This window comes from Dipodomys ordii, unplaced genomic scaffold, assembly GCF_000151885.1.
Source record: "Dipodomys ordii isolate 6190 unplaced genomic scaffold, Dord_2.0 Scaffold7, whole genome shotgun sequence".
Classification (NCBI taxonomy): domain Eukaryota; kingdom Metazoa; phylum Chordata; class Mammalia; order Rodentia; family Heteromyidae; genus Dipodomys; species Dipodomys ordii.
In genome coordinates, this window is record NW_012267223.1 from 4,086,531 (window position 1) to 4,104,035 (window position 17,505).

Consider the following 17,505-nt stretch of genomic DNA (forward strand, 5'->3'; position numbering starts at 1 on the left):
CTGAACTCTGGGCCTGGGCGCTGTCCCTCAGCTCTTCAGCTCAAGGCTAGTGCTCTACCACTTGAGCCACAGCACCACTTCCAGCTTTTTTGTTTATGTGGTGCTGAGGAATGGAACCCAGGGCCTCAGCTATGCAAGGCAAGCGCTCTACCACTGAGCCACCTTCCCAGCCCCACGTTTTTTTTTTTTTAATTGTGAAAATACCTTACAGAGGGGTTACAATTACATGGGCAAGGTAATGAGTACATTTCTTGTCAAGCATTGTTGCCTCCTTCTTTGTTTCCCCTTCCCATCTCTTCCCATCTCCCACCCCCACTACCCCCCAACTACCTGTTATTTTATTTTATTTTTTGGCTTGCCCTGGCTTGAACTCAGGACCATCCTGCACACTGTCTGTGAGTCTTTTTGTGCTCAAGGCTAGCATTCTACCACTTGAGGCACAGCACCACTTCCTGTTTTGTTTTGTTTTGTTTTCTGGTTGGTGGGGCTTGAACTCTGGCCCTGGGCACTGTCCATCAGCTCTTCAGCTCAAGGCGAGCATCTACCACTGGAGCCACAGCGCCATTTTCAGCTTTTTCTGCTTATGTGGTGCTGAGGAATTGAACCCAGGGCCTCATGCATGCAAGACAAGCACTCTACCACCTTCCCAGCCCGCCACTTCCTGTTTTTTTCTGAGTGTTTGTTTTTCTGTCCACCCCCCTCACCCCCTCCCTCCCTTCTTCCCCTCCCCCCACCAGTCGTGAGCCTGAACTCTGGACCTGGGCACTGTCCCTTAGCTCTTCAGCTCAAGGCTAGCACTCTACCGTTTGAGCTACAGTGCCACTTCCAGCTTTTTCTGCCTATGTTGTGCTGAGGAATAGAACCTAGGGCTTCATGCATGCAAGGCAAGCACTCTACCACTGAGCTACCTTCCCAGACCCTTCTGAATAGTTTATTAGAAATAAGTGTCTCACAGACTTTCCTGCCTGGGCTGGCTTCCAACTACGATCCTCAGATATCAGTCACCTGAGTAGCTAGGAATACAGGCATGAGTCACTGGCACTGGCCTGTGCCTGTTCTTATTTCCCCAAATAATGAAATAGACATACATAGGTCATAGTGCTAAAAAAGGCTTTCAGGATCATCTAATTCATTCTTCCTTCTACAAGTTACTACAGCATCTAGTATCTTTATTCAGTGCCAGTAATTGATTAATACAGCATTCATTACGAAAATCTCACAATGCAAAACCGAAACAAAAAAAGAGTATTGCTCCTCCCCTATACATGTAATCTATAGAGGTAAAGACATGTATAAACAAAAATCCTGAGCCTCTTCTAGGAAAATAATTTGTCTTCTGTAAAACAAGGTAAATGATTGAGAAGTCTCCCATAAAACTACCAGTTGTGTTCATGCAGGGGTCAATAAACTCTTACAGAGTGCTTGTTTTGTGGCAGGACTGTGCAAGGTAATAGGACATTATAGTCCGCAGTTAACTTATGGTATAATAAAGTTCCCACATAGTTCACATGGCAGCTGTTTGAGATCACATCTAGGAGGCATTAGCCTGGAGAGGAGTTGGGCTGGCCCTCATGGTGATATAGGGACCATACAGATACCAATGGTGGGGGCGGGGGGAGTGGGGTAAAGAAATTTCTTTTTACTTTGAAGAGAGCCAGGCACCTCCTAATTGCTCTTTTATAAATGTTTCATGGGGTGATTACAAAGTGAAGGCTGGTCTCATCTTTCTTTAGAACTTGTACTATCTTGTTGGATCTCCCCCCTCCTCGCTTCCACAAAAGATCTTATATTCCTTGGAGAATTCATGTCCTCTACTTTTATATTCTTGGAAACATGTAGCTTGCTTTTGTACATAGTAGCTTAGCAAATATTTTTAAATTGATATTCAAGGCTGAAAGCCTTGATTATAAAAATCAAAAGTATATTGGAGCTGGGAAGGTGGCTCAGTGGTAGAGCGCTTGCCTTGCACGCCTGAGGCCCTGGGTTCAATTCCTCAGCACCATATAAGCAAAAAGAAAAAGGCCAGAAGTGGCGCTGTGGCTCAAGTGGTAGAGCACTAGCCTTGAGCTGAAGAGCTGAGGAGCTGAGGGACAGCACCCAGGCCCAGAGTTCAGGCCCCACGACTGGACCCCAAAAAAAAAAATCAAAAGTATAGCAGTGCGCTGATGGCTCACACCTGTAATACTAGCTACTCAGGAGGCTAAAATCTGAAGATCATGGTTCAAAGCCAGCCTGGGCAGAAAAATCCCTGTGAAACTATTTGTCTCCAATTAATCACTCAAAAACCAGAAGTAGAACTGTGATTCAAAGTGGTAGAGTGCTAGCCTTGAGCAAGAGAGCTCAGGGACAGCACCCAGGCCCTGAATTCAAGCCTTACAGTCAGCCAGACCAAAAAAAAAGTGCTTTTGCACAAAATCTTGAACTGTGTATGCACATAAGATTACTAGATCTTGGGCTGGGAAGTTTGCTCAGTGGTAGAGTGCTTGCCTTGCATGCCTGAGGCCCTGGGTTCGATTCCTCAGCACCACATAAGAAAAAAGAAAAGGGGCTGGGAAGGTGACTGAGTGGTAGAGCGCTTGCCTTGCATGCATGAGGCCCTGGGTTCGATTCCGCAGCACCACATAAACAAGAAGAAAAAAGCCGGAAGTGGCGCTGTGGCTCAAGTGGTAGAGCGCTAGCCTTGAGCTGAAGAGCTGAGGGACAGCGCCCAGGCCCAGAGCTCAGGCCCCACGACCGGACCAAAAAAAAAGAAAAGGGGCTAGGAAGGTGGCTCAGTGGTAGAGCGCTTGCCTTGCATGCATGAGGCCCAGGGTTCGATTCCCTAGCACCACATAAGCAAAAAGAAAAAGCCGGAAGTGGCGCTGTGGCTCAAGTGGTATAGCGCTAGCCTTGAGCTGAAGAGCTGAGGGACAGCGCCCAGGCCCAGAGTTCAGGCCCCACAACCGGACCCCCCCCCAAAAAAAAAAAAAGATTACAAGATCTCTGTCTGTGGGATGATACTTTGATACTTCTACTCACTTGAGGTCCCTGTAATGTAAGACTGAGGATCAACATGCAGCTTGCCCAGGTTACTAAAGGGGCAGGCACCAGTGGTGGCAAACCAGCAGCTTCAAGAAGCTGAGTGTGAATTTCTTAGATTTCCCACATTCTTACAGCCTCTTGGTCTTAGAATTTGCTTTACAGGGTATGTGGGGTTTTCATAGAGGCTCATTGGAAATACCGTGTTGGGAGAAGCATTGGACAGTAGTTACTAAGAGAGAGACAAATTGTTGGATCAGACCACAGGTCCTCTTCTGTTTTCTTCATTCATCCTTCAGATTACACACTTGATCAAAGTGTGTCTCTATAAAAGGTCAGATAGCAGAAATTTTAGGCTTTGTGGCCTCTCCTGCCAAATATTATTTTTTCCTATTTAGGAAGGTTTTGGGTATTTTTAAACACCCATTGGGATTGTGGGTGTAACTCAATATACTGTGCTTGCCTAGCATGCATGAATCCCTGGGTTTGATTCCTGGCACTGAAAAGAAACATTTCTAATTCACCAGCTAGGTACATGAGTGTTGCCTATCTGTTATCCCAGCACTTACACAGTAAAGACAACACAAGTGCAAGTTGAGACCAGCCTAAACAATAAGATCTGAGGATCGCAGTTAGAAGCTATCCCAGATGAGAAAGTTCACAAGATGAGACTCTTGCCTCCAGTTAAGCACCAAAAAGTTAGAAGTGGAGCTGTGTATGGCTCAAGTAGAGGAGCTCTAGTCTTGGGCAAAAGAAGCTCAAGGACAGTGCCCAAGCCCTAAGTACAAGCACCATGACTGAAAAAAATTAATTGAGGGGCTGGGAAGTTGGCTCAGTGGTAGAGCGCTTGCTTTGCATGCCTGAGGCCCTGGGTTCGATTCCTCAGCACCACTAAGCAGAAAAAAAAAAGCTGGAATTGGCGCTGTGGCTCAAGTGGTAGAGCGCTAGCCTTGAGCTGAAGAGCTGAGGGACAGCACCCAGGCCCAGAGTTCAGGCTCCACAACCAGACCAAAAAAAGGAAAAAAAGTCTGTGTGTATACACTGAGAGGCAAGGATCAAATGGTACAGTGCCTACATAAGGCCCTTCCTCCCTTCAGTCCCTAGTACTCAAAAAAAAAGTCTTGAGTTATGGGTCATATATAAACAACATAGGATGTTTTAGGCTCAACCTCAAATCCTAACTTATTTAAAAGGATCGTGGTTCAAGAATAGTCCTGCTAGAGAAGGTGATATCAGGAGGATCAAGGTTTTAGGCTGACCCAAGCAGAACAGTGCGAAACTCCATCTCAGTAGAAGCAGCAAGGTATGGTTGTATGCCTATTATCCCAGTTATATTAGATATCATAAAAAAAAAAAAAGCTGGGTGCCAGTGGCTCATGCCTGTAATCCTAGCTACTCAGGATGCTGAGATCTGAGGATCGTGGTTCAAAGCCAGCCCAGACAAGAAAGTCAGTAAGACTATTATCTCCAGTAAACTACCAGAAAACTGGAAGTGGCACTGTGGCTCAACACTCTACGTGTTGGCCTTGAGCTGAAGAACTGAGGGACAGCGCCCAGGCCCAGAGTTCAAGCCCCATGACTGCCCCCCCCCAAAAAAAAGGAGTTGGAACTGTGGCTCAGTTGGTAGAGTTGCTAGCCAGTGAACCAAAGCATCAGGAACTGAGTTCAAGTCCCAGTTCCAGACCTAAAAAAAAAAGAAAGCATTTCTTTTAGGCAGACCAAAGTTCAGATGAATGACTCTGAGCAGAAAGCACATCCCTGTCTCAGAACTAAACAGTACAGGTCTGGAATGTATGTGGCTTAGTGGTAGAGTGCTTGCCTAGCATGCATGAAGCCCTGGGTTTAATTCCTCAGTACCACATAAACAGAAAAAGCTGGAAGTAGCACTGTGGCTCAAGTGGTAGAATGCTAACCTTGAGCAAAGGAAACTTAGGGACAGTGCCCAGGACCTGAGTTCAAGCCCCAGGGCTGGGAAAAAAAGAAGGGGAAGGGAGGGGAGGAAAGGGAAAGGAACAATTGGGCGCTGGTGACTTTACTCCTGTAATCCTAGCTACTCCGGAGGCTGAGATCTGAGGATCGAGGTTCAAAGCTAGTCCAGGCAGGACAGTCTATGAGACTCATTCCAGTAAACCACCAGAAAACCAGAAATGGCACTGTGGCTCAAGTGGTAGAGCACTCACCTTAAGAGCTGAGTGACAGTGCCCAGGCCCAGAGTTCAAGCCCCATGACTGACAAGAAAAAAAAGGGAGAAAGGGCTAGGAAGGTGGCTCAGTGGTAGAGTGCATGCCTCGCATGAATGAGGCCCTGGGTTTGATTCCTCAGCATCACATAAGCAGAAAAAGCCGGAAGTGGCACTATGGCTCAAGTGGTAGAGCACTAGCCTTGAGCTGAAAAGCTGAGGGACAGTGACCAGGCCCAGAGTTCAAGCCCTATGACTGACCAAAAAAAAGGAGAGAGAAAGAAAGAACCAATGCAGTGTAATTGTCCTCTTGCTCATTCTCTTTCAAACAGTCAGAGAGTGTATGTATTCACAAGAAATCTTTTTTAATGAAATAGTCTCTTAACAATTTTCTTTTTTCTTTTCTATTTTTTATTTCTTACCTTATTTATTTGTGATGTTCTTGGGGCTTGAACTAGAGGCCTGGGTGTCACAACCTGCCTGGTGCCCCTTAATCCGTAGTGACCTGGAGCAACACAATAAGGAGACTGGACCATGCAACTAAGGTTTGAAGAACCAAGGGACCTGTAGCCTTCCACCAGCAACGGATCCCAACATTCCATTTACCAAGGTTTTTAATTGGTCTTATGCAAGGAAGTAAGGTACAAACTTCAACATGTGACAATATTTGATATAAAGTGGTAGGTGACCTTCTTATTCTGGGAAGGAGAGCTGACTAGTAAACAGCCTTCAATTTGCATAAACCTAAGTCTACCCTTAGGTTCCCACACAGTTTAGGGTGGACTCTGAGTTCCCCTAAGCCAGGACTGATTGACTGAGTTTCCTAGGGAAACTCAGCTTTCTAGAGTGAAGGCATTCCAAACTCCCAATCCTTTGTGGTCTCACAGCTTGGATTTTTGGGCTCTGACGCTTGGGCATTTTCCCTGAGCTTTTTTTTTTTCACTCAAGGCTGATGCCCTGCTACTTGAGTCCCTGCTCCACTTGCAACTTTTTTGGTTGTTAATTGATGTTGAGTGTCATCTACCAACCTCCTGAGTAGCTAAGATTATAGGTGTGAGCCATTGGTGTCCAGCTTCCATTTGTTATAACAGGAATAGATTTGGAAACTTCTCTTCCTTCCTTCCTTCCTTCCTTCCTTCCTTCCTTCCTTCCTTCCTTCCTTCCTTCCTTCCTTCCTTCCTTCCTTCCTTCCTTCTTTCCTTCTTTCGTCTTCCTTCCTTCCTTCCTTCCTTCCTTCCTTCCTTCCTTCCTTCCTTCCTTCCTTCCTTCCTTCTTTCCTTCTTTCGTTTCTTTTTTTCAGTACTAGGGTTTGAACTCAGGACCTAGTACTTGCTCAGCTCGCTTGCCTTGTGTGGCTGGTGCTCTACTCCATTTTGAGAACCTTCACCCCTACCCACTATAGTTCGGGAGTGAGAGCATGTCCCTGTGCGTCCTTTCTCTGGACCAGTCACATGCACACTGCACACAAGCCCGCCTCGCCCTCAAAAGCACCAGTGACCAGAAAATGTTTCTGTGCCCTCCTTTCATCCTCTGAGAGCCAGCTGCTCTGTTAAGACAGCATTACTCTGGTGTGACCTGGTTCCCGGCCCTGCAGGATTCCCCTGAGTATTTGTAGAAGCAAGAGGACAAGTTGTACAGAGTGTGCAGCCTGGCATCAAAGCCTACAAAGTGAGAGTGACACCCGCACTGGGTTTGGGGATGTTCAGGTTCTGGTGGACAGTTTCCAGGTGTCTCCCGCAGTATAGCCTGTTTCCCCCACAGTGTCTGCTTGGAAACTTCTTGTAGCACTTTGCTTCCAACTTTGTTTTATCATTTGCATGTTAAATGCAAATGTTAATTTGCAGTTACCACAAAAGATAAATCTTAGGGGTGGGAAGCATGGCTCCATTTGGTTAGAACATCAGCCATTAAGCAAAGCGTCCATGAGTTGGAATCCTGATTCAGCAACAGAAAAGAAAAAAAGATAAATCTGAGCTATAAATAAATGGCTTTGCTTTTTTTTTCATAGTAAAACATTGAAAATGATTGTGGAAAAAAATGTCCTTTCCTAATTATTTTTCCCTCCATACTAATTAGTAGTGATTTTCTTTTGAAATGGAAGGAAACGTGCTTACACACACACACACACACACACACACACACACACACACATACATACATACATACATACATACATACATACACACACACACCTGTGAACCATAGGTCAGTTGCTCCCACAGTTTTCTCTGAATTCAGCCACTCTTTCTTCTGGTCAAAGCAAACTAGCATTGGGAACCGAAGACGTTATTATTCTTTTTTGTTGTTTGTTTTTGTTTTAGTCATGGGGCTTGAACTCTGGGCTTGGGCACTGCCCCTGAGCTCTTCAGCTCAAGGCAAGCACTCTACCATTTAAGCCACAATGCCATTTCTAATTTTCTGGTGGTTTATTGGAGATAAGAATCACACAGATTTTGCTGCCCGGGCTGGCTTTGAACCTCAATCCTCAGCTCTCAGCCTCCTGAGTAGCTAGGATTACAGGTATAAGCCACCGGCACCCAGCTATAACTTTTTCAAATGAGAAAAATGAATCTTAACTTTTCAGGTAGTCCTTTGAAGATGATAGTGTGAAGGGGGGACATGCACACCCTCACTAAACTGTATTCCCAACCTCTTTCTGATGGCCTGCAAGCCATCTGCTGAGCTATGACCCCAGACAGAGGCTCTGAGAAGAATCTTTAACCTTTTTGCTTTCCTTAAGACATTTTACTTTCTTTAAAAGAAGCCAAAGCAGCCGGGTGCTGGTGGCTCACGCCTGTAATCCTAGCTACTCAGGAGGCTGAGATCTGAGGATCGCGGTTCAAAGCCAGCCCGGGCAGGAGAGACCGTGAGACTCCTATCTCCAATAAACCACCAGAAAACTGGAAGTGGCGCTGTAGCTCAAGTGGTAGAGCGCTCGCCTTGAGCTGAAGAGCTGAGGGACAGTGCCCAGGCCCAGAGTTCAAGCCCCACGACCGAAAAATAAATAAAAATAAATGGGGCTGGGAAGGTGGCTCAGTGGTAGAGTGCTTGCCTTGCATACTTGAGGCCCTGGGTTCGATTCCTCAGCACCACATAAGCAAAGAGAAAAAAGCCAGAAGTGGTGCTGTGGCTCAAGTGGTAGAGCGCTAGCCTTGAGCTGAAGAGCTGAGGGACAGCGCCCAGGCCCAGAGTTCAGGCCCCATGACCGGACCCAAAAATAAATAAATAAATAAAAATAAATAAAAGAAGCCAAAGCCAAGCCAGACGTCGGTAGCTTTCTAGTTATGTCCATTGCCTTTCAGTGAATAGAATCCCCCTTTCTGTTGATGTTAGACCCAAGTGGAATATTGACTTTCTACTGTGAGAGCCCCAAAAGGATTGGGAGTTGGAATGCCTTCTCCCAGTACACTCTAGAAAGCTGAGTTTTCCTGGAAAGGTCAATCAGTCCTGGCTTAAGGGAAACTCAGATTCCACCCTAAACTGTGGGAACCTAAGGGTAGACTTAGGTTTATGCAAATTGAAGGCTGTTTACTAGTCAGCTCTCCTTCCCAGAATAAGAAGGTCACCTACCACTTGCATATGAAATATTGTCACATGTTGAAGTTTGTATCTTACTTCCTTGCACAAGACCAATAAAAAACCTTGGTTAATGGAATGTTGGGAGCTGTTGCTGGCGGAAGGCTACAGGTCCCCTGGTACCCCAAAGCTCAATTCCATGGCCTGGTCTCCATTATTGCATTGCTACTGGTTGCAACAGATTAAGGAGTCCACGATAGGTTGCAACATTCAACTGCAAAGGTACAGGCTTCTTCCCTTTGGCTCTCAGTTCTGCCTCCAACTTCTGGGCCTCGAAGCATCCCTCCCCCACAGCCCTGTTCCTGCAGTGCAGTGCTCTTCCTTAGCCAGCTTACTGGAAGAACCATCTGGCTCTCCCGCTATGGTCTGCCCTGTGCTGCCATTCTCAGGCCTGGGTTTTTCCTAGTGTCTTTCAGAGACTTGGGGGCTTTGGCTCCAGAAGCCCATTCTTGTTTCTCTCCCCAGAAAGAGCAGCCTATGATAGTGTCTTGTGGCATTGTGGGAAGGAGCGTGAGGAAAGCTGTGGAGAGCCCATCCCTCAGGAAGGATGGGCGCTAATGTCAGTGTGCATTGGGCACCGTAAGACCAGAGGGTAAAGGGCGAGCCTCTTCCTCTGGAAGGAGTGTCTGCTGCTGACATTTAAGGCGGAACATCCCGTTTCTTTGTGGGGAAGCAGATGTTGACTGGCTTGCCTTCCTTCCTTAGGTGGTTTTTTGGCAAAATCCCCAGAGCCAAGGCAGAAGAGATGCTTAGCAAACAGCGGCACGATGGGGCCTTTCTAATTCGAGAGAGCGAGAGTGCTCCTGGCGATTTTTCCCTCTCCGTCAAGTAAGTATTTCCTGCTGGAGCCACCGCACCCCTGGCTTGGGCTGATTAAACCTGAGCAGCCATTGGTCAGGTGACTGGCAACACACAAAGTGGAAGAGGCTTAATCTAACTGGCATTTTAATTCTACATTAAAAGTCTAATTGTTGGCTCTTCTGAAAGTTCTAGCAGTGCTGGGTTTAGAATGAAGACATGGTTCTATAGAAGAGTTTTTTTGTGAGTTTGATTTTTTCATTTTTTGCCAGTCCTGGGCTTGAACTCAGGGCCTGGTCACTGTCCCTGAGCTGCTTTTGCTTAAGGCTAGCTCTCTACCACTTGAGCCACAGCACCACTTCTGGGATTGTCTGTTTATGTGGTCCTGAGGAATCGAACCCAAGGCTTCACGCATGCTAGGCAAGCGCTCTATCAAAAAAGCCACGTGCCCAGCCCATTAAAGAGTTTTGAACTACAGAGTCTGTTGCAGCTGCTATTCCCCCGTCCCTACCACTCCTCTACGGCCTTCGGTGTGTCTGGTGGGTGGCTGCGCAGCTGCCTTGCCTTGCCTTTATCAGACAGCTCCAGCCTGTCTTGCACCTGTCATATTAACTCGAAAAGGTTCCAAGGAATTTGACCTGGACTCCAACCTCACTCCTTCCAGTTTTTACCTCCCGAGAAGCTGGGATTAAAGGCATGAGCCACCAGGCCTGGAACCACTAGAGATTTGGGGGCTTACTTTCCCTTGGGAATCATACTACCCTGAGAATCACATACCAAGTAAAAACTGGAACTTTTTTAAGGATTCTAGACCAACTTACACTTCATCTCTGGAAGAGAATTTCAAGTTAAATTGTCACTTTCAGCTTTTTTTTTTTTTTTGTCGGTCGTGGGGCTTGAACTCTGGGCCTGGGCGCTGGTCCCTCAGCTCTTCAGCTCAAGGTGGGCGCTCTACCACTTGAGCTACAGTGCCACTTCCGGTTTTCTAGTGGTTTATTGGAGATAGGAGTCTCACGGTCTCTCCTGCCCGGGCTGGCTTTGAACCTCGATCCTCAGATCTCAGCCTCCTGAGTAGCTAGGATTACAGGCGTGAGCCACCAGCGCCCATCTCAGCTTTTTTCTAGTTAATATATTTCATAGGAAACCCTCAGGAATCATAAAAAAAATCATTTCATCGTTTACAAGCAGGTGATTAGGTTAAACATTCAGATTACTATTTTGTTATAGATTACTTCCATTAAAAGTTTTTTTAAAGGAAAGCTATAAACCAGTTCTTGTTAACAAATGAAAATAAAGCATAAGACTTTTCCGATTTCAAAACTGTACTACTTGTCTTTTTGAAATATAGATTAAAATGTACAATTGTGATAGGTTTGTGGTGCTTCAAATATATCTATAGTACAGTTGTCTTTGATTCCTAACACAATGTAATAATCACCCCTCTTGTAACGAGGGCTTTTTGAAGCATTTGATTGAACAAGCAGAAGTGAGGGTCTAATGAGGATCCCGGTGAGGTGGGTTGTGGAATTATCATTTGTATGCTTCTCCTTAGCTTGTGCGTCATCTGTTTTGCTGTCTTCCACTTCCACTAGACAACAAGTGGTTAAGCAGCGGGTGGGGCCGACAGGACTGGGCAGCCCACTTGAGCTGGGGGGCGGGCTGTCTGCCCAGCCATCACTGCGCAGCTCCCACCACCACCGGTGCTAGGGACGGACAAGCTGTTCCCTTCTATCAGATAAAATCTTTTAGGAGTCAGGCCTTGTGGCTCACACTTGTAATCTTGCTACTCAGGAGGCTGAAATCTGAGGATTGCTGTTTTAGCCCAGGCTGAAAGTCCACGAGACACTGACCTCAAGTTAACCATCAAAAAAGCAGAAAAGAAACTGACTCAGGTTATAGAGCACCAGCCTTGAGCAAATAAGCTAAGGGACAGTGTAAGTCCTGAGTTCAAGTCCCAGTACAAGCACCAAAAAAAAAAAAAAAAAAGACTTTTAGGGACTTAGTGTATTTGTTGTTTCAGAAGCTAAAAACAAAGCAGATGTCATTGCTGCCTTTTAACAACACAAATGTCTTCCCAAAGGGAGTTGAAGCAACATCAGGCCTCTGAGATACTTCTAGTTTCTAGATGTTTGGTCTTGATCTGCAACACTGAGTGGACTAGAGATGTGGCTGGGTGATAAGAGTGTTGCTGACTGACACTGGCTGTCAGAATGCTTTGTGTCAGAAGCCGCTGCCTCACACGGAACAAGCTGGCTTTGGAGACGCGTGGTGTTCTGTGAGGGTGACCTTCCTCCCAAAGCCCTTGCCGTCCACTTAGCACAGAGACGCAGGCCAGTAGCCTCGCTAATCTGCAGTTCCTAAGATCAGCTGCAGTCTGAAAATACTAAATGGGAGATTCCAGAAGTCACTTTTTCCCAGAAATAACTTAGTTCAGGAAATTGTTCTATTTCTTATTATTAATCTTTTACTGAAAGCTAAGCTTTACCCTAGGGTTGTGGTAAAGGGAAGAAAATGTTGTATGTATAGTACGCAGAGCAGATACAGTAAGCATTGGTGTCATCTCTGCTTTCAGACGTCTTCTGAGGGTCTTGCGACTAATCTCCCAAGAATAAGGGGGAACTATTGTAGTTTGCAAAGTGGATGTCTTGTGTTCAGTGCTGCCACCTGCTGGATTATCTGTAGGAATCATCTGGTTTTTTCCAAGCTTTAAGGATAAACAGAGGGGAGACTCCATTCATTTTACAAATGCCCGTTTCCTCTTGAGGGCTTGTTGTTCACCAGGACACAGAGCTCTCCGTGATCTCCTGTCCAGGTCAGGTGACACTGTGGCAAACACCTTGGGTCAGCACCAGTCAGTCACACTTGCTGCTTTTTTTTGCTGACCAGTGCAAAAGGAAGCATGTTACCCAATAAGGCAGCTGTTGTTTCTCTGATAGCTGGGCCTTGTTTATTTTTTGGTTAGTCATGGGGCTTGAACTCTGGGCCTGGGTGCTGGCTCTCAGCTCTTCAGCTCAAGGCTAGCGCTCTACCACTTGAGCCACAGCACCACTTCCTGCTTTTTCTGCTTATGTGGTGCTGAGGAATCGAACCCAGGGCTTCATGCATGCCATGCAAGGCAAGCGCTCTACCGAGCCACCTTCCCAGCCCTGGGCCTTGTTTATTTATTGTCCCTGAAAGTCATTTGATCTGAGACCTTTAATGCTTCTTTGTTTTGAGAAGAGGTCTCACTGTGTAGCCCAGGCTGGCCTCAAACTGGCAACCAGCCTATTCTGAGACCTTTTTCACCTGAAAAGGGAACATAGCTAACATTCTGAATGAAAGCACAACTTTTTTTTTTTTCTTTTTTCCCAGCCCTGGAGTTTGAACTCTGAGCCTGGCCTCCGTTCTTGCACTTCTTTTGCTCAAGGCTAATGCTCTACCACTTTAGCCTCAGAGCCACTTCCTGCTTTTTCTGAGTAGTTTGTTGGAGATAAGAATCTCCTGGACTTTCCTGCCTGGACTGGCTTGGATTGGTGATCCTGAGATGTCAGCCTCCTGAGTAGCTAGATTACAAGTATGAGTCACCAGCACCTAGTAAAAGCACAACTTTTAACCATTTCCTGTCCCAGGAGAATTATAGCAAAACTTCTAATTTCTTCTCACCTTTTTCCCATCATATATTTTGTAGTGTTTGAATGTCACTTTTTTCCTTTTTCTTTCTTTCTCATCCTGGGGCTTGAACTCATGCCTGAGCACTGTTCCTGAGCTTTTGTACAAAAGGCTTGCACTCTACCACTTGAACCACAGTGCCACTTCCAACTTTTTTTTTTTTTAAGGAAGATAAGCCACAATCTTTGTTTTTGTTGTTGTTTTTTTTTTTTTGTCAGTCATGGGGCTTGAACTCGGCTTGGGAGCTATCCCTCAGCTCTTCAGCTCAAGGCTGGTGCTCTAACGCTTGAGCCACAGCGCCACTTCCAGTTTTCTAGTGATTTATTGGAGATAAGAGTCTCATAGACTTTCCTGCCTGGGCTGGCTTTGAACTGTGATCCTCAGATGTCAGCCTCCTGAGTAGCTAGGATGACAGGCATGAGCCTGACTCTTTATTTTTTTTTAAGGAGCTATTATTTGGTGTTAGGACAGACATCTTTGAGATCTGACGGTGGATGATGTTTCCCCCTCTGCGGATTCTTCTCATTATTACTGGTGATGGTCAGTCATGGAGACAGCCCGAGGATGCCTGGCGAATGCCTGGCTCTCCCCAGCCAATAGGCAAGGGGTGTCCTCAAGCAGTGAGAAGTGCCTCTCAGCACCTACTGTATGGGCAGTGCTGACATGGCAGGACTGTGGCCAGCTCACATGTGTTCTCTGCGCCTCCCCAGGTTCGGTAATGACGTGCAGCACTTCAAGGTGCTCCGCGATGGAGCTGGAAAGTATTTCCTCTGGGTGGTGAAGTTCAATTCTTTGAATGAGCTGGTAGATTACCATAGATCGACATCCGTGTCCAGGAACCAGCAGATATTCCTGCGAGACATAGAACAAGTGCCACAGGTAAGACTGAGCCAAGACCTCTTCCAGCACGAGGAAGGAGCTCTGCAGAGCCAGGGCAGCCCTTCTCCAGGTTACGGCTGCCCTAATTTACGTTGAACATCTGTAGTGTGGAATAACATGGCAAGTGCATCTGGAAGGCTGTGCTGCTAGGCTTTCTCTGGGAGATAGCCCCTTATACATTCTCTCCCACCTGTTCTGCCCCGGGAGCAGGTGGCAAGGCAAGCCATGTTTTGACGAGGTGTGGGGTCCACCCTCGCTACTGATACCCCAGTCCTGAGCCATGTAAGGAGCACCTTGTTTTACTACACTTCTAGACCTTTTGAATCTATCAAACCTTAAGTGAGTGATAGGAGTGCAAACATTTTCAGAGAACCCCCACCCCATTCTTCTGCTCCTTACTTAATAATGTGGCCCCTTGGGCCCTCCTCAGTGAGATATATCTTATTATATTTGGAGCATGAAATATTGTGAACTTTCCTAAGGGCAAACTTAGAATGTATAAGAATAAATGGGGTAGCATGGCATCAGTGGCTCACGCCTGTAATCCTAGCAACTCAGGAAGCTGAGATCTGAGGATTGTGTTCGAAGCCAGAGTAGGTAGAAAAGTCTTTGAGACTTATCTCTGATAAACTACTCAGAAAAGCCAGAAGTTCAAGTGATAGAGTGCTAGTCTTGAACAAAAAGCAGCTCAGAGACAGAGCCAAGGCCCTGAGTTCAAGCCCCAGGACCAGCAAAAAAAAAGAGGAAGCAGTGGGGCATATGGGTAGTGACAGCAGAGGGACGTGTGCACCGCCAGCCTGCAGGGACAGCAGTGGCAGAATTGGGAATCAGGATGCCTGTGTCTCCCTGCTCCTCTTTTGCAGCAGCCCACGTACGTGCAGGCCCTCTTTGATTTTGACCCCCAGGAGGATGGTGAGCTGGGCTTCCGCCGGGGAGACTTCATCCACGTCATGGATAACTCTGACCCCAATTGGTGGAAGGGGGCTTGCCACGGGCAGACCGGCATGTTTCCTCGCAATTACGTCACTCCGGTGAACCGGAACGTCTAACAAGCCAGACAGATTATTTAAAGAAAGTGGAAAGTTGAAAAATACAAATGAAATCTCCCCACAAGCTGCCTCCTGCGGGGAGTGGAGAACACCTGGCTGGGTCACACTGGTGACCATCTCACTTTGGTTGCAACTTTGGGGGGGTGGGGGTGGGAAGGGGCGTTGGATATCAAAATGCCAAAACTTACCTATGAATTAAGAAGAGTTTTTATTACAGATTCTCACCGCTGCTCCTGTTTGCCTCCTGTGTCCTTTTTCTCATCCTTTTTCTCCTGTCCTCAGTGCATGACGTTTAAGGCCGCATATAGCCCCAGCTGATGCCAATAATAAAAGAAAAGAAACCAAGCGGGCTGGTATTTTCTCTATGCAAAATGTCTGTTTTGGTGGAAATGACAGAAAGGACAGCCTGTGTTCTTCATATATACACACAAAAAGGAGTGGGCAGGGCAGCCTGGGGCCTTTGTTGGAACCCCCCTCCTCCAGAAGAGGACCTCTGCCTGTCCCCCTAACCCTTCTTCACAGTGGGAATTAGAGGGGGAGGGGAAGGAGGCCCCTGCCCCCAAAGCCCTGTGACCTCCCAAGAGTCTGGCCAGTTGGGCCGCAAGCCTGCCCGCTTTCCACTGTTAACTCCAGATGCCGTTGGCGATGTTGTTTTGCATAGTGCCTTTTTTCTTATTTCAAAGGTTGCTTATGAGTGGTGTTTTTTTAATTTGTTTTGTTGTAAAATAAGTTAAAGACAGTCCAGAGCTTTTCGCCCAGTTTGTCTCCTGCTCTGTAAATAATTCCCCCTGGAGGAGGGGGAAGCAGGGTAGAGAAGGAGACAGGTGGGAGTGGCAGAGGGCGTGAGCGATCTGCCTGGGCCCAGCCAGCGATGCAGGCTCAGCTTTAATATTTGGGAGCCCCTCCAAGGGGAAGGGGTGCTAGCCAGCTGCAGAGGGGGTGGTCGCAGCTCTAACTCACTGGGTGCATCTGGCCAGATTTCAAGGGCAGCGGAGTCTTGGTTTCCAGATCTCAGGTGTGTCCTGTCCCTCTGCTCCCAGAGATATCCCTCCTCACCGCCACCTCCCCAGCCCCCCAGGCACAAGTCCATGGAGCCACTGCAAGTCTGAGGGGAAAAGAAGCACCCAAATTGTCCTTACCTGACTGTCACAGGTCCTACTGTAGTTCTACACTGGGTGGAAACAGGATTTGCTTTTTTTCCATACGCTTAAATCAGGTCCTGCCTTTCACCTATGGCTCCCCTAACTCATCAGGTAAGCAGTAAGGCCGCAGCGAGAAGTGGCAGGATGGTCTCCCCACCCAGTGGGCCGCATCTGCAGCTGCTCCCCCTAGTCCATGGTGAGAGGTAGGGACAGTGGGAAGTGAGGTGGGAAGGACAGGAAAGCCAAGGCCACCCCAAAGCTCTGCCTTTCTGCCAACTTTTGGTCCCTTGTAGTAATGTGCCTGTCCCCTCCCCACCCAGTCCTCCTCCTCATAACCAGAGCAAAGCTCCCTTCAGCCTCTCCCCAGGAATGGACCTTTGTGTTCTTGAGGATCTGTAGAGGTAGATTCTCAGCGCCCCAAGACCAGGAGGAGAGGAGCATTCTCACCTCTCCTGGCTCCTCCCGCTTCTCCTTACCCTGCTGATGATCAACAAAAGGAATCCCTGGCATTCACACCTGGACCATTTGATTGTTTTATTTTGGAATTGGTGTATATCATGAAGCCTTGCTGAACTAAGTTTTGTGTGTATATATTTAAAAAAAATCAGTGTTTAAATAAAAAGACCTATGTACTTAATCCTTTAACTGCGGATAGCATTTGGTAGGTAGTGATTAACTGTGAATAATAAACATACAATGAATTCTTGTGAATAAACATACAATGAATTCTTCACTCTGTTATCTTTTTCCCCCCCTTGCCTAACTTTTTTTTTTTTTTTGATCCATTCTAGGGCTTGAACTCTGGGCCTGGGCGCTGTCCCTCAGTTCTTCAGCTCAAGGCTAGCACTGTGCCACTTGAGCCACACAGCGCTATTTCTAGTTTTCTGGTGGTTTATTGGAGATGAAAGTCTCACAGAGTTTCCTGCCTGGGCTGGCTTTGAACCATGATCACCAGACCTCAGCCAGGATTACAGGTGTGAGCTACTAGCACCTGGCTCCTCTTGCCTAACTTTAAATAACAGTTTTAAACGGAGGCGTTAGAGTAGCAGCAGTGATGTCTAACTCACCTACTTACATCCCCTTGAGGCGAGAATGAGTCTTCCACACCTCCTGGGGATGGAGGTCTTCAGAATGCCATCTGGCCACAGAGAGTGCAAACAAGTGTGCCTAGAAGAGTTAATTTATTTTGCTCTATTTTGCCCCAGCTGGTCTCCCA

General features: G+C 46.9%; 1 protein-coding gene across 1 annotated transcript in view; it reads left to right on the forward strand.

The window, feature by feature from the left end:
• Window positions 1-17,020, forward strand: part of Grb2 (growth factor receptor-bound protein 2) — an 81,197-nt gene extending 64,177 nt beyond the window's left edge. The window contains exons 4-6 of the mRNA XM_013037975.1: window positions 9,479-9,601; window positions 13,930-14,098; window positions 14,962-17,020. Coding sequence (XP_012893429.1) covers window positions 9,479-9,601; window positions 13,930-14,098; window positions 14,962-15,147 — 478 coding nt within the window. The 3' untranslated portion in view covers window positions 15,148-17,020. The remainder of the gene's footprint in view (window positions 1-9,478; window positions 9,602-13,929; window positions 14,099-14,961) is intronic.
• The last annotated feature ends 485 nt before the right edge of the window (window positions 17,021-17,505 follow it).